The 17,875-nt window shown below is 45.2% G+C and overlaps 1 protein-coding gene across 1 annotated transcript in view; it reads right to left on the reverse strand.

The window, feature by feature from the left end:
• SHH (sonic hedgehog signaling molecule) overlaps positions 1-17,875 on the reverse strand; it is a 33,622-nt gene continuing 15,747 nt past the window's right edge. Inside the window, exon 3 of the mRNA XM_083705063.1 lies at positions 1-1,958. Coding sequence (XP_083561189.1) covers positions 1,255-1,958 — 704 coding nt within the window. The 3' untranslated portion in view covers positions 1-1,254. The remainder of the gene's footprint in view (positions 1,959-17,875) is intronic.

A 17,875-nucleotide genomic window follows, 5' to 3' on the forward strand; every position in this document is an offset into this window, starting at 1 on the left:
TCCTTTGTTATTATATACTAACCAGACTGTGCATGGCACATTTTATTTCTATAAAACTATTAAAACTATTACAAAATATTCAAAAATACATTTTAGTAAATTGACAGCGGTTATTTATCAGTTTATTAATGCAAAACATCCTTTCCCCCCCTCCTCTGTACAAACTATTCTCCATTGTCACATAATAGCCAACATGTGCGCTTTTTAAAAAATATTTTCTCATAAATTTCTTCTTCTTGATTTTGAAGGTAAAAATAAGAGAGTTTCTCCCCACCTCCCCAGAGTTTTGCAAATGAATTAAGATGTGTGTAACAGTCTTGCGTTCCAAGAGTGTGGTTGAAAAGGGGTGGCTGTTATCTTTTATACAAAGCAAAATATTTCCAAAGACAATTAGAAACAATACAGAGGCTGACATTACATTTGATACTATTTAAATTAAAATAATATATTCTTATATTTTACACTATTTCCAAAAAAAAAAAAAAAAATGAAATGTGACTGTTAAGTATTGATCTCTCTCTCTCTCTAAAAAAATTGAATTTACAATTCTGTGTATAAAAATATAATTTACGGACCCCCTCCCCCCCTGTCTATGGAGTAGTATGTCTTTCGTTTGTTCCAGGACTCGCTGTTGTAGAAGAGCAAAGCAACGTACAGATGGGAGGGACAGAAGTTTTACTTTTGGAAAGTCTGGACGTGTGTCACACATAGAAAAATAGAACTCTGTGCACTTTTGCTTGGCCTTGCAAAATAATTTTCTTCTCCCCGTTGAGTGTACAGTTCACATGATAATAAATTATCAAAGAAACTATTTAAGGCTCTTGAAGGTCGGGTTCATATCCTTTAAAACATCTATTTCAAAATACCAAACAAATAAATATCCAGGAGATGAGGACAACGAAACAATCAAACAGACAACAAAATAGAAATCAAATAAAAAATATATATATTTCTCAACTAAACTGGGGGGGGGGGGGATATTCCTGGGCTCTTCCTGCTCCTTAAAGTCTACTTTGGACTGTCCTACTATTATTATTATTGTTTTAAAGTCTTTCATTCTCTTTCTTTCCTTCTTCATCTTAGTTTTCTCCCCTCCCCGCCCTTTGTACTATTTTCATCATCGTCAATGTTCACTTGCAGGCCACTTTCCCATGGTAAACCATGCTCAAAGCGGCTCACAACACCAAGAAGTTTACATAAGGTGATTCTCTGTTCTTATGACAGGTCAAGGTGGGGTGTGGAGAGCCGTCCCCCTCAGCTGGTCATGCCCAGTGGGTGTATCATCTCAGAATCCAATACCCAGCGGCCAATGTGGTAGAGGAGGCGGGAATACCAGTGGACTCCTGCTGGGGCGTCGTCCAGGGCAGCGGCTGGGAAAAGGACCAGGGAGGAGAGGCCGCTGGGGTACAGCATCGCCAGGAGAGCGTGAGTGACTCGGAAAGGGGCAAACGCCCAGTGGGCCCAGCTATGCTCCTCAATGACCGCATAGCACGACGCCAGCACCTGGTTGATAAGGATAGTGCCCTGAGCAGTGAGCGGGGCGTAGGCACCCAAGGCCTCTTCCCGCAGGGACACGCTGCGCACCTCGGCCTGCAACAGTGTCTGGCTCCCTTTGCCCAGCACGTAGACGCGTTGCCCCGGCTGAACGCGGCTGGCGAAGACAGGCTGGGGCTTGGAGTGGTTCTGCGGCGGGGCCACAAAAAGCAAGTGAGCCGCCGTGAGCAAGAGGCGTGCCCGGGGCCGTCGGGTCTCGATCACGTAGAAAAGCTTGCGAACGGGAGGCTCCTCCTGGTCCAGGAAGGCGAGGAACTCGCTGTAGAGCAGCTGCCCTTGCACGTCGGCCGTCAGGACCCGGTCTCCAGGGTGGAGGTCCTTCACCAGCTTGGTGCCTCCTTGCTCCAGGTTCACCCAAGCCGATCCAGGGAAGCAACCGCCTGATTTGGCCGCCACTGAGTTCTCTGGAGGTGGAAGAAGGGAAGGAGTGTTAGAAGAGAGCAAGGGCACCAACGAGAAACAGAATGAATCAGGACAATTGTCAGGGACCTATCAAAATCCAGATCCTGAATCTTACCAGGAGCAGGAGGACAGTATAGATTTGGAACAGTGGTTTGCAGAGGGACATAGTTCAGAAGGCAGAAGCTGGGAAATACTGGATGGGGAACAGCTTGGAGACGAAATACTGGGGGGAGAGAGGGTTAACAGATTCACAGTCTCTGGGCAGCTCTCACCCACCCCTTCTCCAAAGTCATGGAGAACTCAGAAAGTGGCAGAACAGAAAGCACAGAGGGTACAAGCTCAGATTACAGGATGTAGGAGTGACATAGATTAATAGGGACAGAAGCGGGTGGAATCATTAATTGGGAGCACCACCATTCTGAGTGCCACGGGGAAGGAAGCTGGTTCCTAGAAGCCTGACAACAACAAGCAGTTCCTAGCAACAACACAAGTGGAATTTGGAGTTATCAGGGATACTAAACTGCCGCCACCCTGTATTTCTCTAGCTCCTCCTTCTGCACAATTTCTATGACATCACATGGTGCAACGCAGTTGAATTTACAAGGAAGAGGGACCTGAGAGACACAGGCTTTTGTAACTCTCTAGCCAATTGTTCTGATATAGCGTGCACCAAAGTCAATAGTTCCCTCTCAAATTTGGCTCAATTTAAAATAGACATTGGAAGCATCAGAACTAATTCTCCTGTGGCTTCTCTAATAGTAAGATGGTGATGAGAATAATAGTAGTAATGTTGTTGTTGATGTTGCTGCTGCCACTGCTGTTGGTAAACTGCCTTTCAACGCAAAGTTTCCCAAGACAGAGTACAAATATTCCGATAAATCACAACAACAGCATTGAAACAAAAATATATTACTCAACAAGATGGCGACAAAGCACAGCTGAAGATATTTCCTACAAGATAGCCTGGCTGCAAGCTTTTCTGTCCCTCAAAGCCAGAAAAAATAGTTTCTGATGCTCAGGCTGTGAGAGCCAATTCTTACAAATAAAAAATGGAACGTTCCACACACAAGTGTGCAATATCAGCAGGGGTACCCAATATTTGCAGAAGTACATAAATTCTGTAGGGAAGGAACCCTAAAAAGTGGGGGAGTCTAAAACCTCCCCACAACAATTCTATGTTTCTGATAAATCAATAAAATAGATATTTTTAAAAATGAGGGCCACAGAATGCTGACTAATGGCCGGAGGATCCTGAGGTCAAGCCACACTCTCTCCCTCTAGTCAGCCCTGCCTCCCACCCTCCTTGAGTGTTTGCGGTTGCCTGGAATGTGTCCTTGAACTCAGTAGTGCTTCCTGGTGCTGAGGATGGAGGAAAGAGAGGGGTGTGTGTGTGTGAGAGAGAGTTTGTGTAGAAACCAGCCTACAGTTCACTGGAAAGAGATACATTGGCTGCTCAGCTCACTTTTGCCTCCGGTAACACACACCACTTGGTGGCAAAGGTGCCCCACCTGTGCTCTAGACTAGACCGCTGGGGGGAGTCCAAAGGGTGGTTAGATACAGCCGTCCAGGGACTCAGCTACATTAGTAAAGAAAAAGCATTTTACATGCGTTATAACACCGTGACACCAGATGGCGCTGTGGGGTTCTGTCTTTGGCCAACATAATATATCCCACTTTGAGGTTTATAACACATTTTCCTGAAACACTTTCTGGACGTGTCTAGATCCAGCCCAGCATTGCCCAAAGCAGCTGCCACCACAACCAGAGCGCACCACGACACACTGACGCAGCAGGAGGCCCACTAAGAGAATTGGGCTGACTCCTCCTTCACTACTCCTTCCTGAAAATGGTCCCTGACTAAGAGTATTGCCATTCAATCCCCTCCAGCAGAGCACAGTCATCCTTTTTGTGGCTGGGGCAGATGCTCTGTGCGACTCTGACAAACGCACTGTGCTGGGACCTGTTGATGGCATTTTACCATTGCACTGTGGAGAGTGTATTAACTTATGGTCTGTGTGTGTGGTTTGGGAGCTGCACGGCCAGGGGAAAAACAATGCTGTCCAGGGTTGTAAAGACTGCAGAGAGAATAACTGGGTGCACTCTTCCCAGCTTAGATCAAATCTATGCCGTCAGGTGCCATAAGAAAGCGGCAGAGATAGCACAGGATAGTACGCACCCCAGAAACGATCTCTTTCAGCTTCTGCCTTCTGGAAGAAGGTCCAGGGTTATAAAGACTAGGACTAGCTGCCTGAGAAACAGTTTCTACGCTAATGCAATTCTGGTTCTAAACGCAGCGTAAGAGGTCTCTATAATATAGTGTGTTTTAAAATGGGGTTTCAGAGTTTTTAGGGGGTTTTGAATGTTTTATGTAGTTTTTCAATTTCCTTGTTCTGCATGGGACAATGACAATAAAGATATCGTATATCATATATATGGGCTAGTGGACCTTCCGGTGGCCCTGCAAGCAGATGCCTTCACTTTGGCCTGCAGCTTATTCACCTTGCTGCTAATCTTGCACCAAAGTGGAGCTGCTTCTGCAAAGCTCCCTCTCCTCCTGGCTCGGGTCCATGTCTGCTCCTAGATCACTACTTGTAATTATGATTCTAATACATTCCTAAGTGCAAGGGAAAATCCAGGGTTTAATTTGAGTAGGGATCAGCCCAGGAACTTGCCTTGAATGCCAGAGGAATAATTAAGAAGGGAGTGCTTGGAACGTGCGTAAGGAAAGCCTCGTCTCCTCACCACTGGACATAGGTATTAAATATCTCGAGTTGATTATTTCCTGCCTGTCCTTTTTGTATTTAAATGCTCAGTGCCTAGGTGAGACTGGGAAAATCCCAGCAGCGGCCACATTACTGATTCTCAGACCTTGCTGCCGTCATTTCCCACAAAACTCTTCTTGCCACAACCACAGCCCTTCCTGCTGTTACCCTCACTGGTACATTGGAACAGGCTAAATCAGGCATCCTCAAATCTGGCCCTCCAGATGTTTTGGGACTACAGTTCCCATCATCCCTGGCCACTGGTCCTGTTAGCTAGGGATGGTGGGAGTTGTAGTCCCAAAACAGCTGGAGGGCTGAATATGAGGATGCCTGGGCTAAATGCTAAATCACCAGCTAAATTAAAATGGGTCAGAATAGCCATGGTCTACCTCTGCATATCTGGGGAGAGGAGACCAGCTTCCAGATTCAAGAGTGTAGCTCTGAGCCTTGCAACTACGCCTTTTTCTTTTTCTTTTCTTTTTTTAAGATTAAATGCTGGGAAAATCCCTACCGTTGGCAACAATGCCGGGCTGAGTGGAGGTGCATTATAATGCCAGACGAGGAGTTTCTAGCAAAACATGCCTGCCTCCTTCCCAGGACAGGCTAGGAAGCTTTGAAATCTAATCTCCCTCCCGCCTTGTTCCTTTCCCACCCGTGCATGTTTATACACCTGCTCCCTTACCTATGAAGTTAGCACGCATCACAGTGGAATGAAAGAAGGAGCAGAAAAAGTGTTAAGGGGCTCTCCCTTCTTCCCCCTTTCTCAGCTGCCCAGATGCTACTCGCACAAAGTGACTACAATGAAAAGCAGCGGGGGAGGGGAACCCCACCCAAGGCAGCGTCTTGCCCTTTTCCCTTTTGTCTTTAAAGTTCGCACATTGGAGACACCTGCCCCGGGGTTGCCGGTGTAAGGTGTGCGATGGGGACACAGATTGACTTTCACTTGGAACGGGAGGACCTGTCAGTTTGCCTTCATTGATGTCTCTTGTTTTCCCACTCTTAAGCTCAGCTCATTTCTGCAGCAGTTCGCAACTCGTGAAAATTAACCAGCATTTTAGTGTTCATGTCTTTGGATGCAGTTGTACCAATTAATAACATTTACCCACCCCCTTTTTAAAAATGTTTATATTTTCCCTGTTTTAGCAACTCTTTCATATATGCCCTTTGCCCCTTCATAAATACATTTTTGGGTTGGAGAACTGCATGCAAAATTCAGGGAAGTAAACATTTCTAAGGATGGCTGCATTTTGGTGCTGTGGGCAACTTAAGTGTAAAGGGAACTGAATTTCTCTTCTATCCCAGGCTTGAACTCAAGGATGTGAAACCAGCTGTCCTTCTAAGAGTGCCAGATTTACGTATAAGCTAAATAAGCTATACTTAAGGCCCCACTCTCTTGGGGGGCCCCAAAAAAATTAAAGGAAAAACAACCTGGATGTACATTTCCAAAATATGATAAAAAACAAATAAAATAAAACCTACATACAGCAACAGTGTTTTGTGTTGTGTAGGCTCCTGTGATGTAAGTAATGGGCCCCGCCTGCTAGCCTGTTCCCTAAAATATCACTGGTTTGCTCATTTCTATATATAGGGTGCCTACATTCTGCATGGACTTTGCATTCTGCATGGACTTTTCAACAAGTATGTTGATAAAATGCATATTTTGTTATGTGCAAATGGCTTTAGATACCTATTAGGTCCATAAATTACCATATAGCATATATTCAACACAAAAAAGTGGTGATTTGTTGTTGACAAAGGACAGCTGGACATATAAAGGGCCCCATTACCTTCAGTAGCTTAGGGCCTCATCAAACCTAAATCTGGCCCTGCTTCTAAGGTTGGGTTGCCGCATTTCTACGCAATGGTGCTGTCAGGGAACAATCGTGAGGCAGAAGTCCTGAGCCCTACTCAGTAGGAGAGCAGGGCTCACCACATTTTCGAGTTCAGTAAGTGAAGGAAAATGCATCAAAAGGGTGGGGTTTGTACAAGAGCATTAAGTCCAGAGTCTAAAATCAGCTCACTTAAGCTAGAGTTTATAGACAGGGTTTCAAGTCCAGGGATCCATTTATTTCCCCTCTCCCTCAGTTTAATATTTTATTATCATTGAATTAAGAGTTGCATGTGAATGGATATGATGAATCATATCAAAAACAGGCCCCCAGTGACCGGAATTTGTTGACTGAACTTTTAAAATGTCTTAACAACAACAACAACAATTCAATACTTAACACTGTCTTGCTCTGTGCGTTTTTAAAGATTATAATCAGAAACATGTACATTGAATAGGTCAGTTTTTATGCTCTTAAGGTTTAACCTAGTTGTATAATGACCATATTCCCTCACAGTGAAACGCTATACATCTCATCTCAGGAGTGTCAGAGCAATGCAGACGCCCTTTGGCTGGCTGGAAGGCAGGAGGGGCACTGGAAGAACCTCCCCACCTAAAAAAACCCCACGGGTCATTCTGAGAGGAGGAGGGACTGAAATAGCCCTGGATCCCAAGCTGATTTAACTGCAATCTAGTCAAAAGGAAACACAAGGTGAACATGTGCCCTGCAACTCTTTTTTAGACTTCTCAGTTTCAAGTCCATCAAGAACTGTAAAAAGGGAGAGAAGATGGAAAATGCCCAGTAAATGTTATCAGACACACAGGGTATATGATTGTAGTGGTGTATGTGTTGTAGCTATATTTCAGCTTTAGCAATACTTTCTAAATGTGCATCTATACATATGAATGGGCAAATCTATCCTTTTTCTGAGCCATGCATTCCATCTTTTGCTAATGGAAAAGTGCCCCCCTTAGTTAGCCTTCCACACTATCCCCCCACCCCTATAAGCACCCTGCCATGCTCACAATCATAGGGAGCTATTCAACTAAACCAGGCACAGGCAAACTCGGCCCTCCAGACGTTTTGGGACTACAACTCCCATGATCCCTAGCTAACAGGACCAGCGGTCAGGGATGATGGGAATTGTAGTTCCAAAACATCTGAAGGGCCAAGTTTGCCTGTGCCTGAACTAAACCCACTGAAATGAATGAACATGACTAAGTTAGGCCTATGAATTTCAACAGGTCTACTCTGAGCAAAACAGAGCTGAATGCCACTCACAGAAATCAAAAGGGGAATTTTTTTTAATTTCCATGAACACTTCAAGCGTGTAGATAGTGATCTTGAAAAATCCACCCTGTGCCAAGGAAACATTTGTGTGGGTGCTGCTTTGGTCTGCCAAGTGGGTAATGTTTGGAACAATATCAAGGGCACCAGTTGCTGCTGATTATTACAGTGGTACGTCTGGTTATGTACTTAATTCATTCTGCAGGTCCGTTCTTAACCTGAAACTGTTCTTAACCTGAAGCACCACTTTAGCTAATGGGGCCTCCCGCTGCTGCCATGCCGCTGCTGCCTGATTTCTGTTCTCATCCTGAAGCAAAGTTCTTAACCTGAGGTAATATTTCTGGGTTAGCAGTCTGTAACCTGAAGCATATGTAACCTGAAACGTATTTAACCTGAGGTACCACTGTATTGTTGTTTTTTAAACCAGAAATGTTCCAATTCTAAAACGAAGCCCTCATCTTTAAACAAAAATTGTTATGTCACAAATTTAAAAACGTCATTAGAATTCTCTTCCACCTTTCTTCAAAGGTGGCACACATGGTTTTCCCGCTCCCCATTTTTTCCTCACAACAACCTTGTGAGGTAGGGTGGCCTAAGAGAAAGTGACTGGCCCAAGATCACCCACTTGAACCCTGGTCTCCCAGGGTCTCCCAGGTCCTAGTCCAACACTTCAACCACCACACCACATTTTGGTTGGGTGCTTGTTTCTGAATATTCCTTAGCTGGAGCAGCCATCTGCTGGCCTCACCTCGGCTACTGCCCTGCTTGAATGGCCCATGGCCAAGAGCAAACACTTTGGGCCAGGTTTCCCGCCAACCCTGGGGTCTGAGGCCATAATACGTTCATGCAGGAGATTTATCTTCCTAAACAGGCTGAGCACCTATGCCCTGCCTGCTCTCCCCTTCTGTCAGACAACCAGTTCTTTGCACATGCAAAAATCCATCCTATAAACCGGGGGTCACCAGTGCTGCACTTGCAGGTGTGCCTGTGCCTATATAGACCTCATCTGGTGCCCACGGGACCCACAACCCCACCCCTTTCCCCACTGAAATTTATGCTCAAAAGAAGACTTCTTTTGTAGCTAACAGAACACTTTTTTCAAGCACTTCCCCGCTAGCTGCGGCCTACTTTGAAATTGCCCCAGCCTGCTGCAATTATGGTAGGCTTTAAAGAAACCCCTTCTGTTGACTCCAGTAGAAGACTATTCAGCCGCTTGCTGTCCAATACTTACACACACACACACACACACACACACACACACACACACACACACGGTTTTGCACAAGACTCATGTTTGCCTTGGGACGCGGGTGGCGCTGTGGGTAAAAGCCTCAGCGCCTAGGACTTGCTGATCGAAAGGTCGGGGTTCGAATCCCCGCGGCGGGGTGCGCTCCCGTTGCTCGGTCCCAGCGCCTGCCAACCTAGCAGTTCGAAAGCACCTCCGGGTGCAAGTAGATAAATAGGGACCGCTTACTGGCGGGAAGGTAAACGGCGTTCCGTGTGCTGTGCTGGCTCACCAGATGCAGCTTGTCACGCTGGCCACGTGACCCAGAAGTGTCTGCGGACAGCGCTGGCTCCCGGCTTATAGAGTGAGATGAGCGCACAACCCTAGAGTCTGGCAAGACTGGCCCGTACGGGCAGGGGTACCTTTACCTTTACCTTTACATGTTTGCCTTTCCAGTGCCCAACAAATAAAACTATACTGCTGCCATACTTCCTGTGGCAGATAATATACATGGGTGACTGTTGAAATCAAGGAAGTTTAGGAGGGAGGATTGATGAGGCAGGAGGATAAAAAACAAATAAATTTGCTGTTTATTCTTCAGAACAACTCATACTTTAAATAGGTGCCTCCTACTCCACTCCATCAGCTAAATCTGTACTGTGAAAATATTATTTATACGTTTGTGGTTCTGTGTTTGTCTCTGTGATTTGTTTTGCTTTGGTTTTGGTAATAATTTTTTATTATCTGTATACAGTAGTACCTCTGGTTAAGAACTTAATTCATTCTGGAGGTCCTTTCTTAACCTGAAACTGTTCTTAACCTGAGGTACCACTTTAGCTAATGGGGGTCTCCTGCTGCCGCCGCGCAATTTTTGTTGTCATCCTGAAGCAAAGTTCTTAACCCGAGGTACTATTTCTGGGTTAGCGGAGTCTGTAAGCTGAGCGTCTGTAACCCGAGGTACCACTGTATTTAATTCCAGATCCAATCTATATGCATATAAAGTTGCTAGGGTGGCCATTTACACATTACCAAAGAAGAGGAGATTCGCCAGCACAAAAAACGAATACACCAACGAGTGTAAAATTTGCAAATGGACAGGTGACCTCCATCCCTGCTTAGTCTGCCGTCCAGGTGCTGAAACTGTTGATAGGACAATTTAAAGCCCTTTGCAAGTCTCCCTTCTGATGGACCTCTATCTATGCAGCAGACAGTCCTTCAAATTGACCATCTTCTGATCGCTCTTCAAGATAGAGGATTGACCTTTGCAGATTAGGGCTCCAGTCCTGCTAAAAGTTAAGTACCAAGCAATGCTCCTGTTGTTGTGTAAAATTAGAACTTACTTGGGAGAAAAGACAGCTTCTCCCACTAATATATGAAGTCTACATGTAAAAATCACATCCTATATATCTTCATCTATACAATGCACACACACACACCTTTCAAAAATAAAGTCTAAACATTCTTTTGCCACTCTGCAATGTCTTAAAAGAGCAAAAAGGTGTGGCCGGCCAAATGACCTCAACGAGCCAACTCTCACCCTAGGGTCATTTTGCCATCTCTATCAGATTTATCTGCCAGATATAAATTATCATCATCATTGCACCAGGCATTGAGTGCAGCTGTGTGGTAACTGCAGTAAAAGCATTGACTGTAGCGGCTCATATTTCTGTTTCATCCAAAGCAAGCAAATCCATGAGCACCACCTACACTTAAGGACCCACTGAAGTCAATACAGTGGTACCTCGGGTTACATACGCTTCAGGTTACATATGCTTCAGGTTACACACTCCACTAACCCAGAAATAGTGCTTCAGGTTAAGAACTTTGCTTCAGGATAAGAACAGAAATCGTGCTCTGGTGGCGCAGCGGCAGCAGGAGGCCCCATTAGCTAAAGTGGTGCTTCAGGTTAAGAACAGTTTCAGGTTAAGTACGGATCTCCGGAACAAATTAAGTACTTAACCCGAGGTACCACTGTAGACATGTTAAGTCATGCCAATGGTTCTACAGTGAGTAGGACTTAGCTGACTACAATCCTTACATTGTGTGTGTGTGTGTGCGTGTGTGTGTGTGTAAGAGCGATAAATTTTATAAGCATATATATGTACATAAAACCTGTGCAACTGTTGATGGAATAATGTAGGGGCAGTATAAAACTAGGGAGCTGTACTCTGCGGTAGCCACTGAAACTCTGTTACTATGGAAACACAGTTGCCAGGGAGAAGAGGGACCTGGTGCCCTCGGATTTGCTTCAAACAGCAGACAAAATCTGTGGTCCTCCTAATGGCTTCACAGGTCCCATGTCAGCACACTTTTAATTTGACTCATTACTGGCCCAGTTTGAACAGGCATATCTCAGCTCAGGGAAGATGAATGCAGCCACTAAAAGGTGTGCACACCAAGATTTCTTCCTACCCATCTCTGAAATAAAGACCCTATTTATCCTGGTCTGTCATTTTGTGACCTGTCCTTCCCCCAACCCCAAGCCTGCCTTGTCCCCTGCATCACCGAATCAAGACTGTAAGATCTTTGGAGCAGGGATTTTTGACTGAATGTTCTTGCATTTTGCCTGGACATGAGCCTTTTCACTCTCTTGTAACATAAGGCCAGGCCCAAGCTAAACGGACTGTGTTCGTCTTGAGCTGACTGACTACGTTTGTGTTGAGCTGATTCTCTTTCAATACTGAAGGGCAGGAGAACAAAGAAAATAAAGAGTCTTCTGTCTCTCCCAGAACCTGAAGCCTCAATTCCTTCTCATAAACGTCAGCCAATACCATGTCTACTGTAATATACCAACTTCCTTGGACATATTTATTGCCTGAAACAATTTAACACCTTTCTCCAAAGAAACCAAACATATTGGGTGGGTCTCTGGCTCTACCCAGGAAGTTAAACATCAGAGCTCAAACAAATGCTTTTCAAGCTCAAACAAGGAGCAGTTTTCAAATTCAGATTCAGATGTGGGTTTTTGTTTCTTGCTGAATACTTGTATTCAGATCAAAAACCTTTGAGGACTTTCTCTTGCTTACAGACACCCCAAATTCACCCAGGGTCAAGCTACTCTCTCACGGAGGACACAGCAACCACCCCCAGGGATTGTGAGATGAAATCCCAGCTCCTTAGAAAACTTGGAGGAGATACTTAACCTTGTGCCCTCAATATAGCCTTGCTTTGGATCAGCATAGTTCACATGGGCCAATTTTACAACATTAAAAAAAAATCCTTAGTATCCATAGGACCAGGAATAATAATAGTCCATCACAAGTTCTCCTTAGTAATTATTCATGGTCAAAGCAGATCTCCAAGGAAGGTGACAGATACTACAGTTTTATGAATGAGGAACTTCCTCAAGGTTACACAGAGAGTTTGTGAATGAAAAAGGATTTGAACTCAGCAAGCCTCCCTACTTCAAAGTCAACACTCAGTTTGTTGCAAGAGTTGGACAAGAAAGAACATAAAAAGCACGCCATTATCCCCAAAACACTTGTTTGGAAACACTTGTTTCCCCATGACATAGAGATACCATTTCCATGGTGCCACTATTGAGTACCAACGCACTGGGATTTTCAGAAATAACATGCCCCAGAATGTAGTTCTTTGAAAGGCCACCACAGGATGATAATTTTGATGCATCTGCTGCCATAAACACTTCCTATCCCTGGAACTGCCTTCCGAAACACCTCTGTGCCTCTCTCTCCTACTTCAAAAAAACCCAACTCCAAACCCACATTTTCTGCGTAACCTTTGGCACAACCAAGTAGCCACTGGTTGAAACACACCACTTGAATGAAGCTCACAGACCACTGGTGGTCCATGGACCACAGTTTCTGAACCACCTGAATCAGCCCATCCGCTGGCAATCTAAATGGAGTCATATCACAAGTCAGAACATTCCATCCAAGGAGATCTGGGTTCCAGCTTCATTGCTATGTTTAAAGCTGCTCTTGGCTGTGGGTTAACTGGCTTAGACAGATGAAGAAAGGTGGTAGCCTGGCACCAGAGGGGAGCCTCAGGAACAGTTAGCAGCTGCCAGATCTTTTCTCAGTCAGCTGGAACGAAAGACTCAAAGGTTGCTTAATACCCTAAGAACTGTAGCATCATCCTTGAATGTCATAGAAGCAGCAACCTTTCTACACCAAAGACAAACAGTGCAAAACTGTAGATGTTTACTCACAAGTAAGTTGCATGGTGTTGTAAATTGCTTCAGGACTTTTTGTTGTAGGAAGTGAGTTACAAAGTTAATAAACCAATAAATATAAACGGTGTTCAGTGGGGCTTATTTCCAGGGAAGGGGCACCGCTCTCAGTAGGTATCTGAAGGACTTGAGATATATGTCACATTCGTGACATTGTCATAAATCTATATAAAAATTACACGTGATTGCAGGTAGTTTGGATCTTACCAGAATTGCACTTTGCAAGTGCATCCAAACTGCAGAAAAATATTAAAGAGGAAGGAAGCAGGCAGATTTGGGACTTGAAACAAAAGATTGTGGCTTTGTTTCCATGTAAGTGTGCATAGTGTTGCAGTCTTAGACTGACTACTCCATCTCCCCAGAAATCTTGGTGAGTCAGGAAGGGGAAGAAGGATGACTAAGGGTATCAATTAGAGAACTATCAAGTACCCCCACAAAACTACAATTCTCTGGGAAAGCTGTTGCAGTTAAACTGGTTTACATTTGGAATTCAACAAAGAGTTTCAAAGGGTGGGCCAAAAAGACCCATCTAAAGATCGCTGGACACCCCGGACTCTCAGGAAATAGCACCAGAAGGCAGGATGTGGGCATAAGTTGCCCTCACAGCTTTCTCCCCAAAGGAAAAAGTAGAACTGACTGCTTCTGCCATACTTTCCAGACATGAGATACCATGGTACCCTCTAATGTTGGACCCCAACTCCCATCAGCACCAGCCAGCATGGTCCATGGTCAGGGATGATGGGAGGTGGAGTCCAACAACATCCTGCCCCACGTCAACATCAGGGAGGATGTGCAGGGCCACACTCTGAGTAAGAAGGAAGGCGCTCAGATGCACTAGGGAAAGATTCCCAGATACATCTTTCCAAGGGTTCCCCATATGACCATTCGGTCCGGTATCTAAAATTCCCTCACAGTCCCACCCTCCAACATCAAGAGCTTTTGCAAAGTAAGCTGTGTGAGCTGGCTGTAGTCAAGTGCCACGCTGGGTTTCAACGGAGCCAGGATGGTGAAACCCATCTTCCCTCTCTGTCTTTCAAGTTCCCTCTTCCTTCCTGAGTGGGCTATTTCCAGAGCAAATTTCCTCCTAAAAGCAGGCTGGGTCGGGGCAGCCAGTGGCTCAGCTCCCTCTGTGGCTAGACGGCTGAGCAATTACATTTCGAAATCAACCCTTGGAACCTGTCCTAATGCCTTTTCTCAGGAAGGGGTAAAATAGGAAAAACAAAACAAAACAGATTGGTATTGATCGGCTAACAGTTTTATCTCCCCGGCTTGGGAGTGGAGGATGGGGAAGGAACAGAACAGAAATCTTCAGAAAGGAGGCAAGGACGCCCTTTGCGAGGAAGCGAAAAGAAAAGTTCCTGACACCTTCAGACAACCTCCCTCCCCTCCCCACACCCCCCCCCCCAGCCACCCATTCCCCCCAAACTCCTGTCTTCTTCAGCCTAGGCTTTATTTGCACACTCAGAGGGGCCTGATGAATAGGTCCAGTTGTGTAGCAACTCAGTAAACATGCCAGCAAGCTGGTGGAGGTGTGAAAATCTGCTTCTTTGAGCAGGCCCTTATTTGGGTTCTCTAATTAAAATCCAATAAAAGGCCAGCATTGTCATTCTGATCTGTGCAATAAAAGGGAGGCACTCTCAGAAGAGAGGACACTTCCAACACTCCACCCTGCTGCCCCCTCGGGCCCCCTATTTGTTCAGGTGTGGGGGGGGTCTCTATGCCAATTCACACACGCATACTTTTGCAAAAAGAAGACCCTATACAACCCTACTGCCCTCTCCCCACCAAAGGCCTTCCAAGAGCTATTTGCACAGACCAAGACACTTTTCCAAAACACTCAAGATGTGTATTTGAAATTGAAATGGAGGAGCTTGCTCTCAGTCTCTCTTTCTCTCTTCCCGCCCGCCCCCCCCCCCGGCCCGCCTGCACCAGCCCCCACGATCCGTCTTGTCTCTTATACGGTGCCTTTCCCCTCTTGACAGTCATTCAGGCCTTGGGAGGGGGCAGCTCGCCTCTTTTGCATTCCAATCTCCGGGATCATACTTTTTGCAAACAGAGATGGCGGCTCAGAGAACCTCCCCTGCCTGGACCGCTTTGGTTTGTTAATCTCCTCATTGCATTCTCAGTCATGAAACCAGAGCCTGGCCATTGGAAACCAGCTGGAGCAGACGGGATTCAAGCCAGGGCTGGGGAAATCCACGTTGTACAGTCACACGACCTCGTGTGACATGCCCTCCAGGTTACCCCCCTCCCTTCCCAAATCCTGAGCGTGCCCTGAATTTCAATGCCCAGATTGAGCCTGGTGGGGCCATTTGCTTCTGATGGAATTGGATGGTGCTGAAGATGAGTATGGGCACCCAGCTTAGGCCGGCCGGGAGCAGCCTTTACCTTCTGGCGGTTCCCTCGCTGCGAGAAGCCAAGTTACAGGGAACCAGGCAGAGGGCCTTCTCGGTGGTGGTACCCGCCCTGTGGAACGCCCTCCCACCAGATGCCAAAGAGAAAAATAACTACAAGACTTTTAGAAGACATCTGAAGGCAGCCCTGTTTAGGGAAGCTTTTAGTGTTTAATAGGTTACTGTATTTTAGTGTTTTGTTGGAAGCCGCCCAGAGTGCCTGGGGAAACCCAGCCAGATGGGAGGGGTATAAATAAATTATTATTATTATTATTATTATTATTATTATTATTATTATTATTAACATGGCATCCTCCATGTTACAAACCAGGGCTGATGGGAGTTGTAGTCCAACAATCTTCGGAGGGCACCCAGTTGGCAAAGGCTGCTTTTGAGTAAAGCACTTGAAATGGTTGTTGAAAGATCTATAAAGGGTGAATTCTTCCCTGATGTGAAGGCCCTATAAAACCATTTATTATTGTAGTAGTGTTCCTTTTGTGTTGACCTTGTGGGTGGTAGCTCGGCTAACAGATAATTCACTCCAGAAGGCAGGTGAGATTGAAAACTTGGATTAGAGCTGATTTGACTCCTCTGGCAGAAACCAAACTTTAAAAAAGAAATCTTACTTAAGTGGGGGTTTAGAACTGGACCTAGGAGACATGGGCGTAGCCAAAAGGGGGGTGGGGGTAGCTGCCCCCCTAAATCAAGTAAATCAATATAAATACTTAACTGACTGAGGTTCCCCCCCCCCCCATAAATCCTGGCTATGCCCACACTGGGAGCAAGCTGCAGCAAGATCTGTTGCTCAGTCCTAATAAGTTCTCCATATCCCATCTTCCCCTCATCCCCTTTCCTATTTCAGGTCTCACCATGTAACAATTTGGGCATCAAAACCATGGTTTCCTAATTCCATTTAAAACAGCAACAACATGAAATTATAGAAGTAAGGGGTTTTTTTTGGGGGGGGTGAGAGTAAAAGTAGTAACTTTGGCACCTTGATATTAAATGGTAGTGCCTTAATATTAAATGAGCAGGACTTCAAATCTAAGTTTCATTTAAAAAGTAATTCTGAAAGACAAATTTCAGTGAGAACCTGAAAATGTTCGAGAGATCCATAGAAATTCTGAGATCAATGGGAATTTTTTCGTTCCAAACTTGGACAAGATTTTGTTGCAGTTCCCCCAGTTGTCTAATTTTAATAATATCATTATCTTGTGATCCATCTTTGAAGAAGAAGAGAAGAAGAAGAGTTTTGGATTTGATATCCCGCCTTTCACTCCCCTTCAGGAGTCTCAAAGCGGCTAACATTCTCCTTTCCCTTCCTCCCCCACAACAAACACTCTGTGAGGTGAGTGGGGCTGAGAGACTTCAAGGAAGTGTGACTGGCCCAAGGTCACCCAGCAGCTGCAGGTGGAGGAGCGGAGACGCGAACCTGGTTCCCCAGGATTACGAGACTACCGCTCTTAACCACTACACCACACTGGCTCTCTTTGAACAATTATAGGGTGGAAATGCTGTATTTACCGTACATTTGTATATAAGCAGACTACAAATAAATATTTATAAACTAAAACTATTTGGGTTCCTTTACTTAGAAACAAACAACTTCTTCAATACTCATTTTGTGCCCATGGTGTTCTAGACTACAGGGGAGATCAAATACTATGAAAACCTGCCAGTTCCCTATCAGAGGTCCTGTGCTTCTAGTAACTGAAGGACAGGACAATTTTTCAAAAGGTGCTAATTTTCTCAACACAGAGCTGTAGCAACAAGCACAGCTATATGTGCTGAGTTTTCCCTGTTCCATTGGAGCTAGTGAATGTGCACAAGTGAGACAAAGGGAACTGGCAAGCACTATTACACCACAAGAATAACACTATTATACCATTCCACATTATTGCACTGCAATTGTCCTTCACTTCCAAAAGAGTCTTGGGGGAAGGCCCTTTTAACCCTCACACCATCTAGATTCTATGGCTTGCCTCCAGCTACACTCCGCTCAAAGTTGACCAACTAAAATTCATGGTTTGTAACCAGACTAGGTCCTACTCAGAGTGGATTCTAATGGATAAACCTAAGTTAGACAAGTCCCTGCACTTCAGTGGGTCTACTCTAAGTAGAACTTAGTTGGAATCAACTCAGTAGTCCATTTTGTTTATTAATTCAGCCTTTGCCCACCTAGTGTCCTCCAAATGATGTTGGACTACAACTCCTATCAGCCCTAGTCAGAA

The sequence above is a fragment of the Podarcis gaigeae genome, assembly GCF_964106915.1.
Source record: "Podarcis gaigeae genome assembly, chromosome: 12".
NCBI lineage: Eukaryota > Metazoa > Chordata > Lepidosauria > Squamata > Lacertidae > Podarcis > Podarcis gaigeae.